The 22023-nt window shown below is 35.7% G+C and overlaps 4 protein-coding genes across 9 annotated transcripts in view; 2 read left to right on the top strand and 2 right to left on the bottom strand.

Moving 5' to 3' along the window:
* Nucleotides 1–76: 76 nt before the first annotated feature.
* LOC105281179 (probable phosphoserine aminotransferase) lies at nt 77–3775 on the top strand. Its single transcript, XM_011342226.3, has 8 exons — nt 77–272; nt 1327–1457; nt 1875–1987; nt 2063–2224; nt 2318–2412; nt 2825–2994; nt 3091–3351; nt 3477–3775. Exons 1-8 carry the CDS (start codon nt 204–206, stop codon nt 3592–3594), a joined length of 1119 nt encoding a protein of 372 aa, XP_011340528.1. The 5' UTR covers nt 77–203; the 3' UTR covers nt 3595–3775.
* LOC105281180 (guanosine-3',5'-bis(diphosphate) 3'-pyrophosphohydrolase MESH1) lies at nt 3607–5123 on the bottom strand. 4 transcript variants are annotated; one of them, XM_026969695.1, is made up of 5 exons: nt 5040–5123; nt 4866–4970; nt 4599–4784; nt 4022–4353; nt 3607–3941 (listed from the first exon to the last, which is right to left on the bottom strand). In XM_026969695.1, exons 3-5 carry the CDS (start codon nt 4726–4728, stop codon nt 3765–3767), a joined length of 639 nt encoding a protein of 212 aa, XP_026825496.1. In that variant the 5' UTR covers nt 4729–4784; nt 4866–4970; nt 5040–5123; the 3' UTR covers nt 3607–3764. The 4 variants fall into 4 exon arrangements, with proteins under 4 accessions (XP_026825496.1, XP_026825497.1, XP_026825495.1 ...); XM_026969696.1 differs by lacking the exon at nt 4866–4970; XM_026969694.1 differs by having other exon boundaries at nt 4599–4970.
* Nucleotides 5072–7623, top strand: LOC105281181 (zinc finger protein 830). Its single transcript, XM_011342228.3, has 4 exons — nt 5072–5281; nt 5635–6133; nt 6222–6391; nt 6515–7623. The coding sequence occupies exons 1-4, from the start codon at nt 5175–5177 to the stop codon at nt 6654–6656; spliced, it is 918 nt and encodes a 305-aa protein (XP_011340530.2). The 5' UTR covers nt 5072–5174; the 3' UTR covers nt 6657–7623.
* LOC105281183 overlaps nt 6900–22023 on the bottom strand; it is a 29726-nt gene continuing 14602 nt past the window's right edge. Inside the window, exons 2-6 of one of the 3 annotated variants that reach the window (XM_011342229.3) lie at nt 19045–19197; nt 18104–18244; nt 17423–17537; nt 16355–16581; nt 6900–13853 (exon numbers count right to left, since the gene is read on the bottom strand). In XM_011342229.3, the coding sequence (XP_011340531.2) occupies nt 13699–13853; nt 16355–16581; nt 17423–17537; nt 18104–18244; nt 19045–19197 (791 nt within the window). In that variant the 3' untranslated portion in view covers nt 6900–13698. Of the gene's footprint in view, nt 13951–16354; nt 16582–17422; nt 17538–18103; nt 18245–19044; nt 19198–22023 lie in introns of all 3 variants that reach the window. The other 2 variants (XM_011342230.3, XM_011342232.3) reach the window with 2 other exon arrangements.

The raw sequence follows: 22023 nt of genomic DNA on the forward strand, positions 1-22023 counted from the left end.
GAGAAAACCGTGACATTGGAAAAGAAGGTAGAAAACAAATGTACAAAATTGTTGTTGACGCAATAAGACCCCCCACGAGCTGAACAGGCGGGCTGATAACGATTTTACTGTCGCCGTTACTGTCTGGATGCGTGTTTCTCCCATTCAGTCCAATCAGTCTGCTTTATACCGTCTAGACGAGTGTCCGGAGCAACTGCAACATCATGACCGATCAAAGCGGTAAGCCCGGAGTGATCAACTTTGGTGCCGGCCCGGCTAAACTGCCCCATGAGGTACGTTCGAGTCTTCTTTCATAATTTATATTAATAAAAATTGTCAAATTAATTAATCTCTTTTCAAAAATAAATAGCCGTTTTTAAAACGAATTTTGTTAATGTTATATAAAAAATAGCTAATTATAAACTATATACATACATATTCTTTATATTATTTGGATTATAGATCAAAATGTATATGTATGTAACAAATTATTAAGTGCAAGATACAATATTCGTAAATAAAAAAATAAGAAAGAAAATTAAGATTAAATTTTAGAGATACTAATACTGCCTTTGTTTCTTTTGCGATTTGGATTTTTATCTTAAGTTGCAATTCTATAGAATAAGATAGATGATATATATATATACAGAATACGTAGAAGGAAGAATTGATAATTATTGCTGCGTAATGGTATAAAGTTACGGGTGCGTTCCAGCTGTAATTCGATCCAATTGACACGTTATGAATAGATATATATGCTTCACTGAGGTAATCAAGCAGCAAAACATGTTTACGTAAATAGCTTCAACATTGGCGCCGTTATAAGATTTTCAGTACTTGTTAGATAAAATTCTTGAAATATTAACAATAAGTAATCATGCATATAATTATACATTATAAAATACATCAAACATAATATATCAGAAATGATTTTGTTTGTCTACATTGTACAAATAAATTGTAAGAAATGACCATTAGTTTTACGAAAAATATGAACATCATTTGCGCAAATTTTATACTTTACAGTACAGAATATATACTGATAATTTCCGCGATTTATACAAAATCTTTTTATTATTCCCGAATTTATCACAGCGAAAAAACAGCTGGGCAATTGGTACGTCATCATTGGTACATCATACATAAATAATCTAATCCTTCCCTTTATACGATAAGCAGAAGTATGGAATAAATACTCGACGTAGCACTTTTTGCAATATCAAAGTGATCACATTGTAATCTGAAATTGATATGAAGTCGGTAAGATAAACAGAGAGAATGCAGGTCAATCGCGTTCATTGAACTAGCGCGTATGCCGGTTAACCGGGATTTCTCGATCATTTGCAGGTTCTGAAAGACGTGCAGAAGGAATTACTGGCGTACGGAAACACGCAGATCAGCATTCTCGAATTAAGCCACCGGTCGAACGATTTCAAAAAAGTTATTGACGATGCGCAGGCTACGTTGCGAGATATTCTGTAAGTCTAAAAACAAAATCAAGTTGTTCACTGAATTGAAACCGAGTTTGAAAGTGCTGTGAACGCACTATTATAGTAATGTTATAACTTATGATGAAATAATAAACTGCAGCGATATCTTCACTATTGCACAATATTTCAAATTATATTTGAGATAAAAAAACTCGAATCATGTGATATCTGAGAATTCTCGAATTTAATATTTCGATGTTCCTAAGCATTTCGAACGATTTCTTTTTGATTTCTTAATGCAAATTTTACAATGGTCAAACGGTTAAAGGATTCAATTAATTAAATTTAAGATCTTTTTAATTCTGGAATTTAATAAATATATCCTGTTCCAAGTAAAAATATAGAAACATATATAAAAATCGCCATTAACTACGGATTTTGACAAAAAACATTTCTTCTTTAAAGCAACATTCCCGACAACTATAAAATCCTGTTTATGCAAGGAGGCGGCACCGGAATATTCGCAGCAGTTCCGTTGAACATTATGAACACCGGCACCGCGGATTATTTAGTAACGGGTGAGAAAAAATTCTGCACATGGTGAATTTATAATTACTTGAAGCAACATGACGAATAAAAATATTTGTTTGTAGGCTCGTGGTCGGCGAAAGCGGCGAAGGAAGCGGCCAAGTACGGAAAAGTGAACATGGTACTGCCGAAAACGACGAAGTACACGGAAATCCCAGACCCGTCTACTTGGAACTTGAATCCGAACGCATCCTACGTTTACTATTGCGCCAATGAAACCGTCCATGGTAATTGAAATATTCTAAGCCTTCTCTTTGCTATCTCAATTATTTTTACGATTAATTCATTACGCGAATGCTGAAATAAATGAGTGCTTTCAGGAATCGAATTCGATTACGTTCCGGAGACGAACGGCGTGCCGCTTGTCGCCGACATGTCATCCAATATACTTACGAAGCCTCTCGACGTATCTAAAGTAAGGATCATACAAGATCATCTCGTACCGAGACGATTGAGTTTGACGGATTTTGTATCACGCATGATCTCTCATCATTTCGACACTTTCTAACGATGTTGAAAAATTCCAACGCGTGATAGAACTGTTTGCGATAACTCGTGTGTCGACACTATTTGCTCAGCTCACTATATATCTCTATATATTATTATTTATTTATTCCCTATATATTATTATATTTTTCGTTTGTATATTATAATTTGCAAACCTGCAGTTTTACTTTTGTGTCAGTCTGCACGAAAATTTTATTTTCTACTTTTACTTTTTTGTGGAATTTTGCGGAGAAAGATAGATAAATGTCTTAAGAGTAGCAGTTTCTAAACAAAAATTTTACCTTCAAAACACTGTGCCATTACATCACACATTTTTCCAGTTTGGAATCATCTTTGCGGGCGCGCAGAAGAATATCGGACCGGCTGGTGTTGCCTTAGTGATCGTGCGAGACGACTTGCTCGGTCGTGCCATGGAGGTGTGCCCGACAGTGCTGAGTTTCACTGTCATGGCAAACGATAATTCTCTTCATAACACACCGCCTGTTTTTCAGTGAGTGTTTCAGTCACTGAAATCAGTCACCTGATTTTAGAATCAATTTCTCCTCAACGAGAACCTCTATCAATACCAGGCCATTGATTGTTTCAGAATATACGTGGTAGGTTTGGTGTTTGAATGGATCAGAAAGCGCGGTGGGGTCGAAGGCATGCAGAATTTCGCGAGGAAGAAGAGCAACAAGATATACGACGTGATCGATAACTCGGGAGGCTTCTACACGTGTCCCATCAAGCTGGATTCGCGCAGTAAGATGAACATTCCGTTCAGGATAGGAAGCGGCAATGAGGAACTCGAGAAGGAATTTCTTTCTGGTGCCGCAGCTCGCGGTATGTTGCAGCTAAAGGGTCACAGGTGAATGGACAATTTTTAAACAATGCACGACGTTTACAATCGCGTGACATATTTTCCAAACATTATTTCAAGATTTTCTAATTTTATAATAGAAGAACAATATTTTATGAACACGGCCCTTTTAGATCTGTGGGTGGAATACGCGCGTCTTTGTACAACGCTGTCACGCAAGAAGAGGCGGAGACATTGGCCAATTACATGAAGTCATTCTACAAGGAACACTACAACAAGGCTGGAAAATAATATAACTTCGAATACTCGAAAAGATAATTTTATTATTTTTTCGATTATAAAAGTATCAAGTTTGAACAAAACATTTAAAGAAGAAAAAATGTTTCTTGTAAATACATGTTTGTATGTCCTATATAGAACTTTTGTATACAACAATTTTTCACGTACAATACATTGCGAATTTATTGGTCTTTATTTTTTACTGCATTTATATTTTTACCGACTGTTCTGTTCAGGAATTTTCTTCGGATCGAGTTATGTGGCGCGCAAATAGATTGTCTAGCTCTTTTTCCAAATTGGAATTTGTTTGACGACATCCATGTACAACGGCTTTTGCCCACTAGAGTAAATAAGATATACTGAGATAGAATATTTTCTCTTCTATAATATTTGCCCTTAGCTCAGCAGCTTTTTTTACTTGCCGGCAGAAATATTTTACCTTAAAGTATTCCTTCACTCTTTCATTTGTCCAACCAATGGGTGTACTCCTTTCGAGATCTCTCAAGTTGTACAATTTATCAGCCAATTTTACAAGTTTTGCTTCCCGGGACAAATGAGGAGCGTGTTGTACTTGCAATCGTTTACGTTCGGCTTTGGGCAATGTCTTATCATCAGTTACTTCTCGAACCACCTGACAAACTTCACGTCCAAATTCTCTTTCTATTTCCTCAAATGTAGTGTCCGTGTCTTCCACGGTATCATGTAAAATCGCTGCTAGAATTACTATCGAGTCAAAAACCTTGCCTTCTTGAATCAAAATGTTTGCAACTCCTAAAAAGGACATTAAATCAGTTACACATGCTGCGCTGCAAACAAAGTTCCAAAAATCGCTTTCCTTTACAATCTCTTTTAATTTAGAATAACTTTTCTGCTTAAAAGAAATTTTATTAGACTGCCACTTTTAAATTTCATAATTTTCAGCATTACGTTTATGAAAGTGTCAAACAGCATACTATCAATAAGTTAAAAGATTATAATGCATATATCACTCATATTAAGATAATGCGTGATTGAACCTAGAGGATGGTTTATGTATGGTGTTTGATCAACATCTTTTCTTCTTTGATTTCGATGTTTTTCTGCAGCAAAATTAACACATTTTATTATTAGTGCTAGCAATTCATGTTCATTAGTCAAAGCATCCATTTTCTTTATTTTCTGTGCTTCTTCTATATTCTTGAAATATTCCACATACAATTATCCTACAAAGTAGCTACAATTAACTCAAAATAAAGAAGTTTTATACATTGTTAAAGTAATTAAATGCAGGATTTAATAATTACAATATAATGCGCAATGCTATCTTTTAGAAGTCACAGTACACGTAATATCACACAGTCATGTAATATATCACAGTCATTGACTTTACACATATCGACCAGTCTTTCCTATGTAACAGATAGAGGACGATGGGTTTTTTTAAGATTTAAGAAAAACTTAGAGCGTTTTCTACTCACGGTCTCACAGACAGCTGTGTTCCAATGCTCATTGATCTGCTCTGAATGCAGCCATCTCGTCGGTGACGAGAGCCAACACATAACCTATAAATTGTTGTCTACAGCTCGTTGTTGGTAGTGATTAATCAAGTGAAAATGTCGTTGGAAAAAAGAAAAGTAACGCAGAATGATCTGCGTAAAGCAATGAATGAACACAAGAAGAAAATTGGTGCAGTCAAAAAGATCGATTCACCGTTAGCAAAATATCCTTTTTATAATCTTGTTGTGCGAAGAGGTTAACTTGCTATTTCATTTCAAAACAAACGTATTTTAATATATTACATTTAACTTAATAATTAATTTAACTGATGCGTTATTGGAATTATTATATATATATTTTCGGTTTCATCACAATTTTATTTTTTAAATTCTTTAGTACTTACTGCAAACGTCTTATTCCAACGACTTGTGTTAAATAAGTGACAAATAAATGATTAATTGATGTGTTCATTAGAATAAAATGATTATCATTCATATTTATTATCAATAAGTAAATTGTTAATTGTTAATATAATTTAATTAGCACAATTGATATCCTTAACATTATTGAAAACACGTATACAGATGCGGGACAACTTATGTGCATTTTGTGCAAGTCAGTTGTACGCAGCGAGACAGTTTGGCCTGTTCACTTAAATTCGAAAGTACACAAAGAAAATATTGAGTTAGCAAAAAGAACTAAACTCGAAACAGAGAACACTGCAAGGCCATCTAATACCATTCCACCATTCAAAAGGCCTTGTTCTCCATCTGAACATACTTCTGTAAATAAAAAGATAAAGGGAATATTGAAAAATTCTACTCAGACGGTACCAAAAACTAGCTCAAACTTGCCAGCAGATTTCTTTGATAATAATTCAGAACAAACCAACAGTGGATCTGTTCCCATACAAAAATTGAAGAACAAAACTTCTGTTGTTAATACAAATGCAGATGTACAAAACATGGAAGTAAAAGAAGAAAAAGAGAAAGAGAAGGAGAAGGAGAAAGTAAAGGATCCAAATCAAGCTGCTCTTCCAGAGGGATTTTTTGATGATCCAGTGATGGATGCTAAAGTAAGTTAAAGCGAGTGAAACTGTTTGAATCAAATTTAGAGTGAAAATATTTTTACTTTATCATTTCATGTTATTAACTTGCTTTTAGGTCCGTAACGTCGAATACAAAGATCCCATCGAGGAAGAATGGGAAAAATTCCAGAAAGAAATTAAGGAAGAAACTGCGCAGTCTGCGCAAATTATTGCTGATGATCAGGAAGAAGCAACGACAGAAAGACAGTTGGATGAAATTGAGGAACAAATGAGACACTGGTCTAGGTAAGTGCATTTTTAAAATTTAATTAGTAGAATGTCTTAATAAATTAATAATAAAAGAGAGGGAGGGAGAGAGAGAGAGAGAGAGAAATATGTATATTAATTAAAAATTAATTTTTATAAAAGGGTAATGGATCTTGTAAAACGCATGGAACAAGTGCAAAATACCGACAGGAAGCAGGAGAATATCGACGATGATGTATCGAGCGGGGACGAAGCAGAGTTTGATGAATTTCTCGACTGGAGAGCGAAGAATTCGTATAAATAAAATAATTGGTATGTCTAGCGATTTTGTAAATATATTAAACTGTACTCTCTCTTTATAAGAAAATTATTTATATAAAGTTAAAAATTTTCTAAATCTTGTTCTTTTCTATATCTGTCACAATCTCTCCCTTAGTTGTTATAAGAAATATACAATAAAATTAATACATGATCACGTACAGTAATTCTCAAAATAAGTTTCTATCACATAGGAGATGAAAGATCAAATCGATGCAACTCTTACACACAGTGTATTAAGATTTTATTAAAACGAATTTGGAGAGTCAGAATATAATTGAGTTTCAGATACATTTGGTATAGATTATTCGTTAATCGTTCGTAAGCTAATATAATATGAAAAGTATGATATAAAGATTACGAGATATGCTAAGCCGCTAATAAAGTATAGATAATTACGATGTAGGTCATATAGTTTGACAATATTCACCTTTCTTTTGTATATATATAACCGGACCTTATAAAATACTGAGGATTGGAAAAAGAGGGACTCGCGTATATTTTACCCGCACCCAATCACACCGCTACACTATAAACCGCGCCGCTACAGCTCGACGCGCTTTCAGATTACACGTGTCCGATACGAATTTTCCAATGATACTTGAAACGCAATTGCAAGTGAATTTCTTGGGGATTCCGGTTGCTGCCTAAAAACTGTCGCTACATAGATATCCTTAGAGATTATTAGTATAATTAGCGTTGTAATACAGAGCTTATTCTTAGACTTACTCATCGCGTAAGTTCGCAATTATGTTTAGATCAAAGCGACCTACGCGTTATCGATGCGTTTAGAGATATACATGTCATATTTTTTTTGGTATTTTAAACGCATATTATTATAAAGTTATATATTTATATCCTATCATCAGATCACAATGTGTCGTGAGTACCGTTGACGATCTGCTACTCGAGCAACGGTAAGACAGACAGAGGTGGTTCTATCTATCTCGTGGATAACAGTAAATGCAAGCGTAAAGTTTAGAGGATATACGTAATACGATTTAGCGATTCGCGAAAGCTTAATAATAGAATATTTAATGTATACGCATACCGCATAGTCTCTCAAGGGCAAGCAGTTTTAGCGCTTAGATTAGGATCTTACGTAAGAAGAAACGACTTATCCTCTGTTACTTAAAAATACAATCGCGCAGTAATTAGCATTTATCGTATAAGAGTAGCATTACGATATCAGGGGTGACGATATCCGTGCTGAATTTGAAGATACAGAAAAATACCGTAAATTTAGAAATTTCGTGGAAGCATTGCACTCGATGAAAGATCGTTTTTTCGTGGTCACAAAGAATATTTGTCGAGCGTGATCGCGATCGCGTCCGTCGTCGATCATCGTTTACGGCAAACGCATCGATCAACCGCATCATACCTCTCTTGCAGATCGGATCGTCATTGTACTCTCTAATTTTTTGATCACGATGATCTGACGCGCATCCACGACGTCTTGGACACCCGCGACACGCTAGACTGAAACTAGTCGATCAAAGTGGATCAGATCAGCGAAGATCTTACTCGGAATTTACTCAAGCTTCGCACATGCTCTACTTAGAATGTCTAGCTCTTTGTCTTTTCTACGTTTGCTGATCACTCTCCTCTTATCGCGACTATACGTTGGTCAAGGATTGTAGATTACTTTTCTGTGTGGTTCTCGTAATATTTCAGCCTCGAGCGTTTCAGAGAAACATTTCGTAGGAATTGACGATGATCCAAACACTTCCCCATATTTAGATCACGACGTCAATCCTCATTACGCTGTTCGCAGCATTATCCGTGCCTCGCATCGATATCGAGAAAATCATCGAGTGTTCTAATCTACAGTCATCATCATCGCGATCGGTTTAGTCGTCAAAACGATCGTAACTGCATCGGCAGTTACGGATTCGTCGATTTACGAGATTACAGTGGATCGGTTTGGCACGCGATAATGCGCAATGCAAAACACTTCTACGTAGATGCATACCACAGCTAACAGCTAGGGCCTAATCTCCCGTTTAAGAGTGGTTCAGCGAATAATAATGCCCGGGAGCTGGCGATTAAACGCGAAACTAGCTGATTAATACGATACACGCCTGGAGATTTGCTGCATAAAATGAAGTTGTTCCTAATAAGTGAATGTCGCAATGTGTATTCACTGATCTACGTTTATCGTCGACTTGTTTGGAATAAATCAATCTGTCGAACTACGAAGAGAATCACTTTTTACGCGAGACCATCGACGTTACAAAATATATAATTGTTAGAAAATGTTACCCTTATTATCATCGAGCTTCTGCCGAGAAACGATCGTAGAGAGTGTGCAAAATCGTGTGACTTAATACCTTACGCATTAAAGTTTAGAGACTTACAAAAGTGAGCGAGTGTCTTCGAGTGATAGAGAATAGGCACTCTGCTTGTGTTCCATTTCTACGTTTTCGTCATCTTCATTTTTCTTTCTTCCTTCATTTAAAGGCGGAGAGAAAGGTCTGTGCGCGAAACTTGCTCATAAATATAATACTCGTTACAAGTGATATCGAGTTAGTGGTACTTAGAGTACACTTTCGCATCGTCAAAGCGTCAGCTATATCGTAAGGATTAATTATCCTAAAACAAAAAGAAAAGAAACGGCTCACTCGCTCGCCATCGTCGCGCTACCGATGGGCCGCGTGATCCATCTAGATTTTTTGTAGATTGTTACGCGATCGGTAGATCGTGCGGGTGTCCTATGACTAACGACTTAGTTTTATCTATACTGTAACACGCTAAATGTAAACGCTAAAGAAGTCGCCCGAAGTCCCACCGATCCTGGAACAGAAACCTTCCCCAAATTTCGTTTCGGGATCGATTCGATTTCCCGGTGACGTCGATTAAACTTCTGATTGATTAATTATCCAATCTTACTCGCTAAATTCTTAAAACTTTGCCGGACTCACATATACACATACGCATACGCATACATCCCTTACAGCGAAAAATCGCGCGACGACGAAGCTCACGCCTCGCCGTATATACGCGTCTACATTAAAAATACTATTAATAATAATAATGTTTCTCCAAGTGTGGATCCACCGGATGGTCGTAAGACATATGCTATGAAAATGACAAATTTAAACGCAGACGATGTCAGGTGCGGGATGATAATACCTAAGCGAGTCGTTTGCTCCGCGTGAGAGCAATTATAACAGAGACAGTAATTATAATTATAATGATAGTAACAGTGATAGCGACAGTAATAGTGATAGTGATAAACGATAACAATAATCGTACGACAATGCTCGCGAGAACAATCGCGGCTACGTATTGCACACGGATCACAGAGTGGAGAAAGTCGCTATAGGCGTCACAGAAGTAATCTACAAATAGTGCAAATAGTGCCAAGCTTTCATTAAATTATATTCATTTTTTCGTGTGTCTGTGTGGGTGTATATATATATATATATGCATTTATATATATATATCTGTATTTTTATTATATTTTATAGATCATTTCGCGCGATACGTGCGTGAACGTATATATATATATATATATATTTATTTATTCATTTATTTATATTTCATATGCATCTCTGTACTCGTAATAAATATTCGATCAGTAAATTTAGACTCTATCACACTATAAACGCGACAGCGCAGGCACTAAGTTGCTGAGATACAATCGTACTGGGCTAATCACCGCTCGTAATTCGCCCTCCCAATTCAATTGTACGGATTGCAAGCTTCCGATGTCAAGATATCAAGATATATCCTTGTGCGATTAATAAGTTATTTGTATATAAAGAGTCGCGTGTCTGTTGGGACATGTGTTCAATCGTGACGCCTTTGGTCGCTCTACACGCGAACTTCAATCGATAGATCGCCGGACATCTAATAGAAATCTAATAGTTTCCCGTTGGACGTGATAAATGCGCACACGACATCCACTGGTCGTACATATTGTATGAAAGATTGTTGTACTACTTCTAACAAAGTTAATTAACGGAAGTCGTTTCTAACGACCAAGATGTGCCGCGAACGCGTATAATCTCAAATAAAATGCAGCCTATGTGTGTCGCAGAGAATAAAGGGATTACCGGAGACGAAAACAGCAATAAAAGACAAGCTTGCAGCTATTGGCGAGATTTCCACAATTCTAAAATGTGTCCTAAAACTGTGCGTGAGCAATATACGCACTCCTTGAACTATCGCAATAACAGGTAAATTATATTTCTTAGGATTCTCATTCATGTATTCATAATTCATCCTTATATTTTAAGATCATCCTAAATTTAATTTTGAGATACTTGGTAGCTAAAAACGCTTCATTGGTATCTAATGACTATACTCAAGACGATCTAATTATAAGAACAGACTATGAACAATATCATCTATAATATCCGTATTGTCCCTTCATCTCTTCATCTTGCCTAATCTTGTCTCACCGTTAATGAAGAAGAAAAAGTTTTCGATTGGATTAGTAATTGCACGCTACGCTAATCGACATTGCCAATATCATATTCTCAATATCAGGATTCAAGCGAACATTTCCACGGCTAATGTCAGATTTATTCTCGGCCCAACGAACGTGCCGTGAATATTGATCTCCAAGTCTCGCATATCTAATTACTCGCGAGCTCAGCATTAGTGATAAGCTTGGCTGCGAAAATTGTGCCCAAGAGACTATTTTATCATGTAGATATCGCAGATACTAGACGTCGAAATGCATCATCGTGATACATGAAGTGAAACGTGGAATACTATTGTGCATGAGTCTACAGTGTGGTCGTTCCAATTAATAATTTTCTATTAGCGCATTATCGCTTGTATAATTCATCATAAACGTGCACGGTGCTCTTAATCTCGCCGTTGAACGGTAAACTACATTTTTAAGAAAGAGGGAAGAATTCGATTCGGCTAGAGTTCCTCGAATAAAATTTCTCAAAATTCCTCAGAGCTTCCCAAATCTCGTGATTTCTTCGATTTTCCTCCTGCACGACAGTACGCAATATACGTATCTTACAGGGAGATATACATTTTCCAAAATGGATAAGAAAAGCCTCTAAATTGTCATGTTTGAAATTTCATTGTTCGTTATTTAATATGAATATTACAATATTTAATATGAATATTACAATAAACTCTTCGAAATAAGCGGGAGAGAGAGAAGCTTCTTCAACAGGAAATTCCCTATATTGTGAAAATTCGGCCAAGCACGCTATTTTTCCTCCCTCTAAGAGAAACTTGTGCATCTTCAGAGAATACTGCCTACTCGTGCTCTGATACGTCTAATTAATTGCGATTACCGTTAAGTGCTACGATTGTATGGTCAGATGTGCTTAATTACCGCCGCGTGGCACCGTCTTAGCGAATCTTATAACGAATCTGGCGACGCACCCTTTTTTAAATTTCGCACTTCCGAGGGAGGTGTCACGTTGGACACTCTCCTCTGGTCCCTATCGCGTTGGCTTGTCGCGATCCAATCGAGTCGCAGCGTCACTTTCGTAAAGGATTAATAATCAATAATCATACTGCGATCGTCATCCTCCCGCGTCTCGACGGCGCGGCGTCGCACCGGAAAAACTTTCAGGGAAAAGGCTTGCGCATTTGATCGCAAATGTTGATCATTGCTTCGACAATAAGAATGACTGTCCTCGCTTCCTTCGATCCTTAACGCAATCCGTGATCAATATCAGCCAAAAAACTTGGTACTCCTTGGTAAATTACGTGTCTCTTGTATCTTCCTTCCGATAATGGAGAACCATAATGGAGATCAGCTGCTGCATGGACCAGTAATTTATTTGGTCATGCAATCGCTGCTTTCCATTATGGCATTTCTTGCTTTCTCAACAGATCATTATATTATTTTCTTTCTCGATGTATTCCTTTATTCCGCAGAATATTCCACAAGCGCCTATCATGTTGTCTCCAGCGTTCTTACGCAATCTTGATATATTGGCGTACGATAATACCAATTGCACGACTGTGTCTCCGTTAAAACAGAACGATCGAATGCGGTGCCAAAACCGCTTGGTCCGAAAAGTGTTCACGTTACTGATGAGCAAAATTGTCCATCGCAATGTAATTATCACGTTGGCGCGCATCCTAAAACGATTGCAACAGTTACCACGAAGCGAAGCAACGGGCGACAAGATCGCCTTGATAGTCGAACAAGCAACGAAGTTATAGCGTAATTGTATAAAGAGATATGATAATTTCTCCATTTCCTTCGAGCGCTGCTGCGCCGGTTAGCTAAAAGTGCTTTCTTAGCGGCATTCTCATTCAATGGAGTGTCTTCTATGGTATCTTCTAGGATATCTCGTACAACTCAAATGTATCGAATGTGACTGTGTGTGCGTGTGTGTGTGTGTGTGAATACGTGTATCGAATTACTTTGTAATGGGCTCCTTGCAAAATCCATTTCTGTTCATGAAACCGCTTGATATCTCATTGAGTTAATATCGATAATTAATCCGAAATTAGCATTTTTATGAAAATTTACTCAATCACAACTGTTTTTAATATATTCAGATGGGTTTTAGCATCCGCTATCATTACTACGTAAGAAGCGATTGATTTTTCATTATTTTGTGACAAGCTATGATCCTTTCCCATTTCTGTTTTTATTCCCATTTCCATGAAATAAATCGTATTTTCTCAGTATTTTCTCAGGAAACGTCAAATTATTAAAAGAGAGAAAAATGCTGAAAATTCTTCTCAGATCCAATTAATTCGACTAAATGGGCTTTTATTATTACCAAAGCTGCATGCTCGGTATTTAGACGATTCCAATTACAAGCTATTTGTGCTTTGACCTCGTCGAGATCTTGACATTCGAAGCCGTTCCGTTGCGATTTATCTAGGTGAAGTATTAACCGATGATGTTTGCATTATCGAACGTTAAATTCTCATTCCTCGACTGTTGAACGGAAACGGGACCGATGGCCAATTACTGGCGGATTGAAGATTTATACGGACGGTGATCTATGTGTATAGCGCCACGCGTTGTCTAATTATAAACAGGAATGTCGATCGGATCGTTTGTCGCGACGCTAAGACAGTTCTATCTATGCCTTCCCGTCGAGAATCTCGACGGTGACGTTCTCCAGGACCGGATCGGCGACGTTGTTCGTATGATTCGGCGATTTGTTAGATTTCACCGAGGCAGCCGAAGCATTCCCGCTGCTGGCGCGGCTCCCACGTCGTGATCCTGTATGTGACCCTGGCGACAGAGATTTTCTTGCTAAAGTATCGCGTGCTTTGGCGCGACAGTGCGGCAGCATGACACGAAAAGCCAGAATAACTTTAAGCATGAAGACCTGCGCGGAAGAAACGCATTAGTCAGAGCAAAATAGTCAATTGTCACAACATAGGATGTGAATGTGTACGAATGTATATGTGTGTATGATAATATAACATGGCATGCCAATAATTTGTACTTTTCTAATTCGTTCAATCTTTAACTCGAAACATACCTATAAAAAGCACGCGGTTAAAAAAAAGTTAAATTGTTAATTTTCATAATGACCATTTATTTACTGCAAGAATTAGACGGATGTTTCGACTTAAGGATTGAGGTAATATTAATAATGTGTAATTAAGAACTAGCTAATTGCTTCCAACAGAAACTTATGCAAAACATAAAAACAACTGCATGAAGTATCTTATGAAGTATCTTACGAAAATTCTCTGTTTCTCTTACTACACATTATTTAAATTACCTTAACTATCTTCATGTGAGAAGTACATGATTTTCAGTATCTGTATGAAATGAGAGATGTCCTTAAATTTTACCATTTGATAAATGTTTCATGAGATCATTGAAAATTTGAATGATTGCTTTAGCATGTTCATGAACTCTGTGTGAAAACGTGAACACACGAATGCAAGTGCACTTTAGCAAAATCAAATTTAAAAATTTCATATATTGCGCTATCGTTTTTCTACTTTTTGTGGAGGGAATAAGAAAAATTTCTTCTATATATGTGTAAATCTCTCAAATATCAGAGCGTAAATAAAATCTTAATTTACTGTTTTATTAAAACATTTGACGTATCAAAATTGTCATTGTCAATTAGATAATTCTGCCTCATATAACTTTAAAAAATTATAAACAACGTTCTTATTCTCTCTTGATCTATGTATGTTCCTTTTAATTCAAATTTTATTTACATTATTATACTATCGATGAGAGGAATGATCTCTATGAACAAATCGTCGTGCAAACAACGATGTTTTACTATAGCAAGCAACTATAATCATGAACTTCAATAAACTATTATTCACAAAAGATTTTATCTAGAATAAAACTCACAGATTACTAAGTTGAAGTTACGACGTATCCTCAAGAGGGCAAGTATGGTATTGGATTATGTAAACGTCTGAGTGTTTCGGTTTTTTCGTATGTAGATATATATATATGTGTGTGTTTCATTTATTTGTGTGTAATAAATCAGTCACATGTGATAAAATAAAACAATCAGAAAATAAAACAGGATTTGCCCTCTTAAGATATCGTAAAAATCTCTATTTTACAATAGAGCGTCTCGGACCACGTATAATCAAAAAACAATTGTTACAGGACCTTCGAAAATGACTACTTTAAACGTTGACTGCAAAGAGAGTCGAGTTCATTAGAAAAAGTATCTTCTCGATAAATCAAGGTATACATTGCTGTATTAACTTTAGCTTTGAATATTTAAAAAAAGGCAAGTCTTTGCGCGAATGAGATATTATATATTGTTAGTAGTACAACATTGTTCATCATTTATATTATAACATCAATATATAACATTAAGTATAAATTCAATTTTTAATAACGGACAAAATATAACGTTTTATAATAAAAATATTTCAATAGTATATTTTCGAAATTTAATGAAAATATTAAGATCAAAATCATTTGATTTTAGCGATGCATCTCTTAATACAGGCAATGATACCTCGGCTCGATTAATTACGGTCTGATAAGTACCCTCTCGGCAAGCAGCTGTACATGCGTAAAGTTCGAAAGGATTTTGTATTAAGGATTGTAAAAAGAGCTCTTCTACATAAAAGTAGACAGATAGTCATCCCTACATATGACACTCTTATGTATCGTACATACGCAGCCCCCTGAAAATCGATGAACTCCAGACCTCATCTTTCAAGGGAAATCGTAGTAGATGGAAATATGATGGTTTACGTAATCTAATCAAATTACACGCCTACACGTGGATCACGCAAACATTATTTGCAAATGTATTTCGAGAAATTCCAATCCCTTCGGTCACATTATCTCAATTTAATCGAGAAAGAAAAATGTTATATAAATTGCACGCTAACGTAAATTGCAAATTCACTATGCAAATTGGTATAACGTAATTTATGCAGTGAGGAAAATAGTTATATAAACTCCTACCGCCAGATAATCTTTGAACAATTATTAATTTATATTCATTATTATCGATCTGTAATTACAGTCATAAAATGTTGATAATGGAAATATCTCATTATAGATTTTATATTCCATTATATATATATATATATATATGAGCTAGATATAATTATCAATTACTTTATGAGCCTTTATTCAATGATCATTAAAGGATTCTGGAATCATCGAATTTCACGGAAAACTCTATCGGAAATATCTCGGAACAGATAAGAGAGTCGCTTGCTCTATTTTGAACGTAACTTTGTATAACAAGTTGCTTGCTTAGTAAGTGAATGAAAAATCCGTACGGCTTGCTCTGTGCTGTGAGTGGTGAGAGTGTTTCGCACCTTGCGAGGCGTTTGGCGAATGGGCCCTCAATGATGCCATCGAGGGTTGCCTCGATGGGGCTCGTACGCTTGCCCTCGAGCCACGTCTCTCCTGAGTGTGCAAGAGTTTGTTCTCTCTCAGCAACGAGACGTTCATCAGCCGCGCATTGGGCGTATTAAAGATGGTGCGATTTTCCCGCCAGCGAGCCCTGCAATTCCACCGAATGAGAACACATCCAAGTTTAATCCCCCGCGAGTGCTTTTATGCCTCATGCCCATTCATCGCAATATTAATATTTTTGAAACTTTAGTTGCGGAATTCTTATGGAAAATCCTCACGATTCGTACGATGTGCAGCAAAATTTTACAATTACATTCTTAAATGCTGTAATTATATATTCTCGAATTACATTCTTAAATCTCTGCTTTAAAACCTTTTACGAATAAGCACAATCAGAGATACAAGGTATAACTTTTGCTTCGTAAAAGTACTGTTCTCCATTTCAGTTGGATATATGCAAATAAAATCAGATAAATCGCTTTGATTTTACCAAGTGAAATTTTGAACGAATGTACAACAATCGCAGTATCAGCAGCTGCACACAAATAATCGCGCGACAGCTTTTGTAGAAACAAGGTCAGCTTACAAATACTGAAGCGATAAACTGCGTTATGTATAAAGCTGGGATTATCTCCAATGGAAATATAAACACAATAGATAGTAATATTTAAATTTTTATTGCAATTATATAGAAGTATTCAATGGATAGCAATTATTTTAACAAACACTGTTCATCAACATTTGCAATGTCCCGAATAAAGCAACAAATATCTAAACGAAATGCACATTTGTATTCGCGAATTCGACCTCCGAACTTTATCTTTACATTATACATAAATTTATATCTGAATTATTTACGATTATTATATGAATAAACCGCTAAGATACAATCACATTTTAAGCAATGTGATGCAGCGCTAAATGAATTTTTAATCGGATTTTAAATTTAATCAATACGTATAAATGATTTATTAAACTGTTTCGCTTACCTGCTAAAGAGTCTAAGAACGACGCAGATGATGACAAACATCAGTGCCATTCCAACGAGAACACCAATCATCGCCGGATCGATGTACCGGAGGCTGGTTGGTTCTTTCTGCTCGGCTGGAAACACATTCATTGGTTTACACAGGAGACCACAAAACTCAAAGCTCGTAAATTAAGTCCTACACACCCTAAGGAGATTAAAAGCTAAACGAGCCAAACAAGCATCGTATCATTGATATAGGACCACCACAATGAGTAAAGAATTAAGCAAAAAGTTACATCGAGCAGAAATCGAAATAAATTATTAGTTATCTCGAGATATTTTATAAAGAAAAATTATGTTAAATATTTTAAGATATATAAAATATTGAAATACTAATAATGTTCCTAAATTTTAAATAAAAAATAAAAAGTTTTCTGTTATTTAAAACTTTAAATTACTAAGCATTGCTTTTAATATATTTTTCGCATTTTCATATTTTCATATTTCTGTATTTTCACATTTTCTGTGTTTTCGTGCAAGGACAATATTCTTGGTATGCGGGAGACCTCATAATCGAGCAAGCGGAAGCCTCATCAATTCCCCGCTTTCGATTCTCGCCGAACCATGCCAAAGCATGATGGCACGACAGAATTTTCATTAAAACTGTCGTGTTCCCTTTCCCGGGGGTTTAGCTCCTTACCCACGCAGTTTATCGTGCCATCGGGCTGTGTCACCGGGATTTTCTCGAAGAGGCAGATGCATCGGCCGTCTCGACATTCCGTTTGTGGTACCCGCGCCTCGCATTGTTCGTGGAAGAAGCAAGACTCGTTCACGTTTGCCGCTAAAAGGATTTTAATATGTTACGCTATCAACAGTTATAAAATTAATATAAATTAAAGATGCTGAAATTAAATATGCTGTTCAATATTCAAAAATATAATACTCTAAAATACAAGAATAACATTTTTTAAATCTTCAACATCCTTCAATAAATGTCCTAAGCTATTAATTAATTACGTTAGATTATTTTTAAGAACTTCTTTCCTCGATTACTGTACTGAAACTTTTTCTTTGCATCTTTTCCTTAATTCATTAAGAATGGCATTTATGTTACGCATGCCATGTCTTAATAACATTTTTATGAGACAAAGTTGTAATTAAACTCACGACAATAATTGGGTCGGGTCTTATTCGATCGAGTGATTACGTGCACGGATTATCAGGAGATGTACGAAAACGCAATTAGTGGATATGCAAGTCGACCCAGAAGGAAATAGAATTATTCTCAATCAAGATAGAACTGGCCTATGTATTAGTAAGATTATTCACGTGTGTAAATTAAACGCTTTGTCACATATATCATCCAAGTATTCTTCTTCTGCATAAATCATCTTTTTTATCACTATATATTTTTAGACTAAAAATAATAAAACTGTTTTTGAAAACAACAATGTTGTTAATGATATTAAAATATTAATACTATTATATATCTTATAAGATTGCAGCTGAAAAGTTCTACAAGAGAGAAGCCATTTCATTTTCATGATATGAAGTTGGATTCCTTCGGGATTCTCTGCATAGTTTACATGTTTGATATAAGACAATACCACGTGCAGACTGCCAGGAAGCATACCAACTTACCGTGTCCGCATTTGTCGATATGGTTCGTGGCCTCAAATTCTTCCTTACAGATGCACTTCTTACTTTTCGGTTCGCAGTAAGAACCTGGGAAACCGCAATCCTTGTTCCCTTCGCAAACGTCGCCAAACTTTTTCGTGCCTTTGCCGGATAGACCTGAAAGAATACATTACAGAAATTTCTATTAAAATACGCTTGTAAACTAACATATTTTTATCAATCTATCTTATATTACATTCTCAATTTTTCAAAATATTTTTATATTTTATAATAAACACTTTTCCGCGCGTAATTCTATCTCTAAATTTCTATTACACAAAAATCAATCCTAGGTTTACGATCAATATGACACAGAGTTAAAGGTAAATAATAGAAGGATAGCTGGATATTTTGAATATGCTGATTTCCATCGCGACAGCACAAACCTTCCTAATATATGCTAAAATATTCATGTATAAAGAAATATCTACGTGTTCATAAAATAAATACATGTGAAAAGTTCGGCAATATTACAATAGCTACAAATTTCGCGATATATTTCTCGATATGCATAGTTTCATAAGTTTTAGCAGTATCAATGTCTTGTATCTTGTCTGTCTTGCGAAATAGATGACAATTCCCTTTTTCAAGAGACAGCTGATTGCTGCATTGTCGGTGCATAATGGCTCACCCAGTCCTACTCCATCGCATTCGAGAAAGAATCGAAGGGCTCTTCTCTCGTCTTAGATAATGTTATGCCGATATGGAAAGATATTTTTCAGTTTTATGATACTCGCGCGTCTTTAAAAAGGATGAAATGAATTCCAACTCGCAACAAACTAGAGTCATAAATTTCTGAAACTATGTACGTCTGAATTTATGTACGTCCGCAACGTCATTTTTAATTGTTTTAATAAATTATATTAATCGTTCAGTCTGCCAGAAAGAAATTATTGCTTACATTACAATTAACCGTACATATAAGAACTTTTATTCATTATTTTATATTATTTTATTTGTAAATTCTATTTATTTTAAATTTTAAGTATAATATAATATTTTCGGGCAGCAAAGTCTTTTCTATTGTGCTTGCTATGTCGCGTTGTTGATTCAAATCACATTGAATTTGTATACAGCTGCAAACAAGTGATACATGCACGGACCGTCCGACCGTACACAACAGAAAGTTTACACGGGTGCTGTTGGTTGGTCAACCGCGGAAATTTGATTTGTATATAGTACAAATTTTAATTTACAAGCGTTTAAATTGATTTTCCTTCGTATACCTATGGAACATATAGAGATTGATAGTTTCTTTCAATTACATTAATGATTAAGAAATTGATATTAAAAAATATTAATATTTCTGCTATTTATTGATACAGTTGATATTAAATCTTCTTCTGATTTATCTCGATTGTACAATCGGAAATTTTATGCATAATTTTATATTATACTTTTATAATTTTATATATACATAATTAAAAATAAGAAGGTAATAATAAAGATGAAAATTTCAAAGAAGAGTTCTGTTTGTCTTTTTAAGATCTATAAGTATATCCTCCTTTACATAGACTTAATTATATCACGTGAAAGAGATTATGAAAGATTATTAATGAAGAGAGTGCCTCCTGGGGTTAAACAAACGGTTTGCAGCGACCTGGAAAGACGGGATCAAGGGTGGCGACTATTCGACGGCGCAAAGTTAAAATGGCGCCAGGCGGGTCAATCCACGCGTTAAAAGTGGGTCAGTCCGCTATGGCACGCCGCCAATGCTCTCACGTGCGAAACCTCCCACGCCTACCATCGTCATCACCATCGTCGTTGACTACCCCCTTTCTTCTCTTGAATTATTCTCCGGCTCGCGTGCATGCGTGCGTCTACTCGAAGGCACATACTCGTGCGCTTTCATGCGTGCCTCTTAATCGACTCAGCGGTCGAATGTTAAAACGAGGGATGTGCGACTGAATGCACCTTATATGACTAAAAATGTTGACGACAAGAATGTTACCCAAATGTCAGTATCTTAAAAGAGGAACAGACTTTAGCAGACGTAATTTTACGCCAGGGCGCATCACTTGAATAGATATTCTTTTTTTTAAAAAAGAAGGCAATCTTGTTTTAACGTTTTTCAACGTTAGATTTAAGAAGTTCTCCTTCTTGATCCTTAATCAATTTTCTTCTCAATTGCTGGATAAATTGCTCTGTAAAGGTTTCTCTAGTCTGACGTATACTTCCGCAGGTGCAACCTCACCCCATTTTGTAATAACTTCGCGTGAATACTTTGATCCCGTGTAGTACAGGTACTTTTCCCTTTAGGTCGCGAAGAGATCGATAGTTAATTATTTCAAAATTAATTAATCTCGCTGATATCTTGCACTATCGCGCTAATGTACGTATTTAAAAAATACGATATATTATACAAAAACGTTTACTTTTTTCATGAAATAAGTTGATTATTATTAATATCGATTGTTAAAGATAATTGTTTTACGCTAATATTGAATTAATATTTGCATCGATATTTTGTTAAAAATTAAGCTTTTTTCATTTCCGCTTAATACAGGATTAATAAAGTACCAACTGCTCCACTTTCTTTAGACTCCAAGTATTATGGCTGCCGGTTAAAAGAGTCGGCGCCTCTTATGCAAGAAAGAGTTCTGGGTAGCCAATAGTTGTGTGTGAAATGACACAATACATCTAGCTCTGAAAGTGGCAGCCGTTTTATCGGAATAAAGTATAAAAATTTCGTGAAACGATGTAGCATTTTATTATAATGCCAGGAATTTCTGTTAAAAATATTGGTTTTTCAAAATAGATAATGTTATTTTAAAAGTATAGAGTTTTTCGTTTTTATATGTGGATCTAATATGTAACATTGATATTCTTTTTTGCAATCTAATCATGTTTAAAAAACAGCCCTGTCTGTGATGAACTGAGCCGTTACACCCTGATTACCGTTTGTAACTTGAGAAGATTAATCGCTATAGAACGTCAGAAAAT

The sequence above is a fragment of the Ooceraea biroi genome, chromosome 5, assembly GCF_003672135.1.
Source record: "Ooceraea biroi isolate clonal line C1 chromosome 5, Obir_v5.4, whole genome shotgun sequence".
In the NCBI taxonomy this organism is placed as follows: domain Eukaryota; kingdom Metazoa; phylum Arthropoda; class Insecta; order Hymenoptera; family Formicidae; genus Ooceraea; species Ooceraea biroi.

Excerpts from the sequence above, each read along its gene's own strand:
- LOC105281181 (XM_011342228.3), top strand. The coding sequence starts at position 5,175 with ATGTCGTTGGAAAAAAGAAAAGTAACGCAGAATGATCTGCGTAAAGCA. Across the intron at positions 6,134-6,221 it reads ATCCAGTGATGGATGCTAAA|GTCCGTAACGTCGAATACAA; the intron begins GTAAGTTAAAGC and ends ACTTGCTTTTAG. Across the intron at positions 6,392-6,514 it reads CAAATGAGACACTGGTCTAG|GGTAATGGATCTTGTAAAAC; the intron begins GTAAGTGCATTT and ends TTTTTATAAAAG.
- LOC105281179 (XM_011342226.3), top strand. The coding sequence starts at position 204 with ATGACCGATCAAAGCGGTAAGCCCGGAGTGATCAACTTTGGTGCCGGC. Across the intron at positions 273-1,326 it reads CGGCTAAACTGCCCCATGAG|GTTCTGAAAGACGTGCAGAA; the intron begins GTACGTTCGAGT and ends GATCATTTGCAG. Across the intron at positions 2,225-2,317 it reads CGCCAATGAAACCGTCCATG|GAATCGAATTCGATTACGTT; the intron begins GTAATTGAAATA and ends GAGTGCTTTCAG.
- LOC105281180 (XM_026969696.1), bottom strand. The coding sequence starts at position 4,728 with ATGGATGCTTTGACTAATGAACATGAATTGCTAGCACTAATAATAAAA. Across the intron at positions 4,354-4,598 it reads ATACATAAACCATCCTCTAG|GAGTTGCAAACATTTTGATT; the intron begins GTTCAATCACGC and ends TGTCCTTTTTAG. Across the intron at positions 3,942-4,021 it reads GAGTGAAGGAATACTTTAAG|TATATCTTATTTACTCTAGT; the intron begins GTAAAATATTTC and ends ATTCTATCTCAG.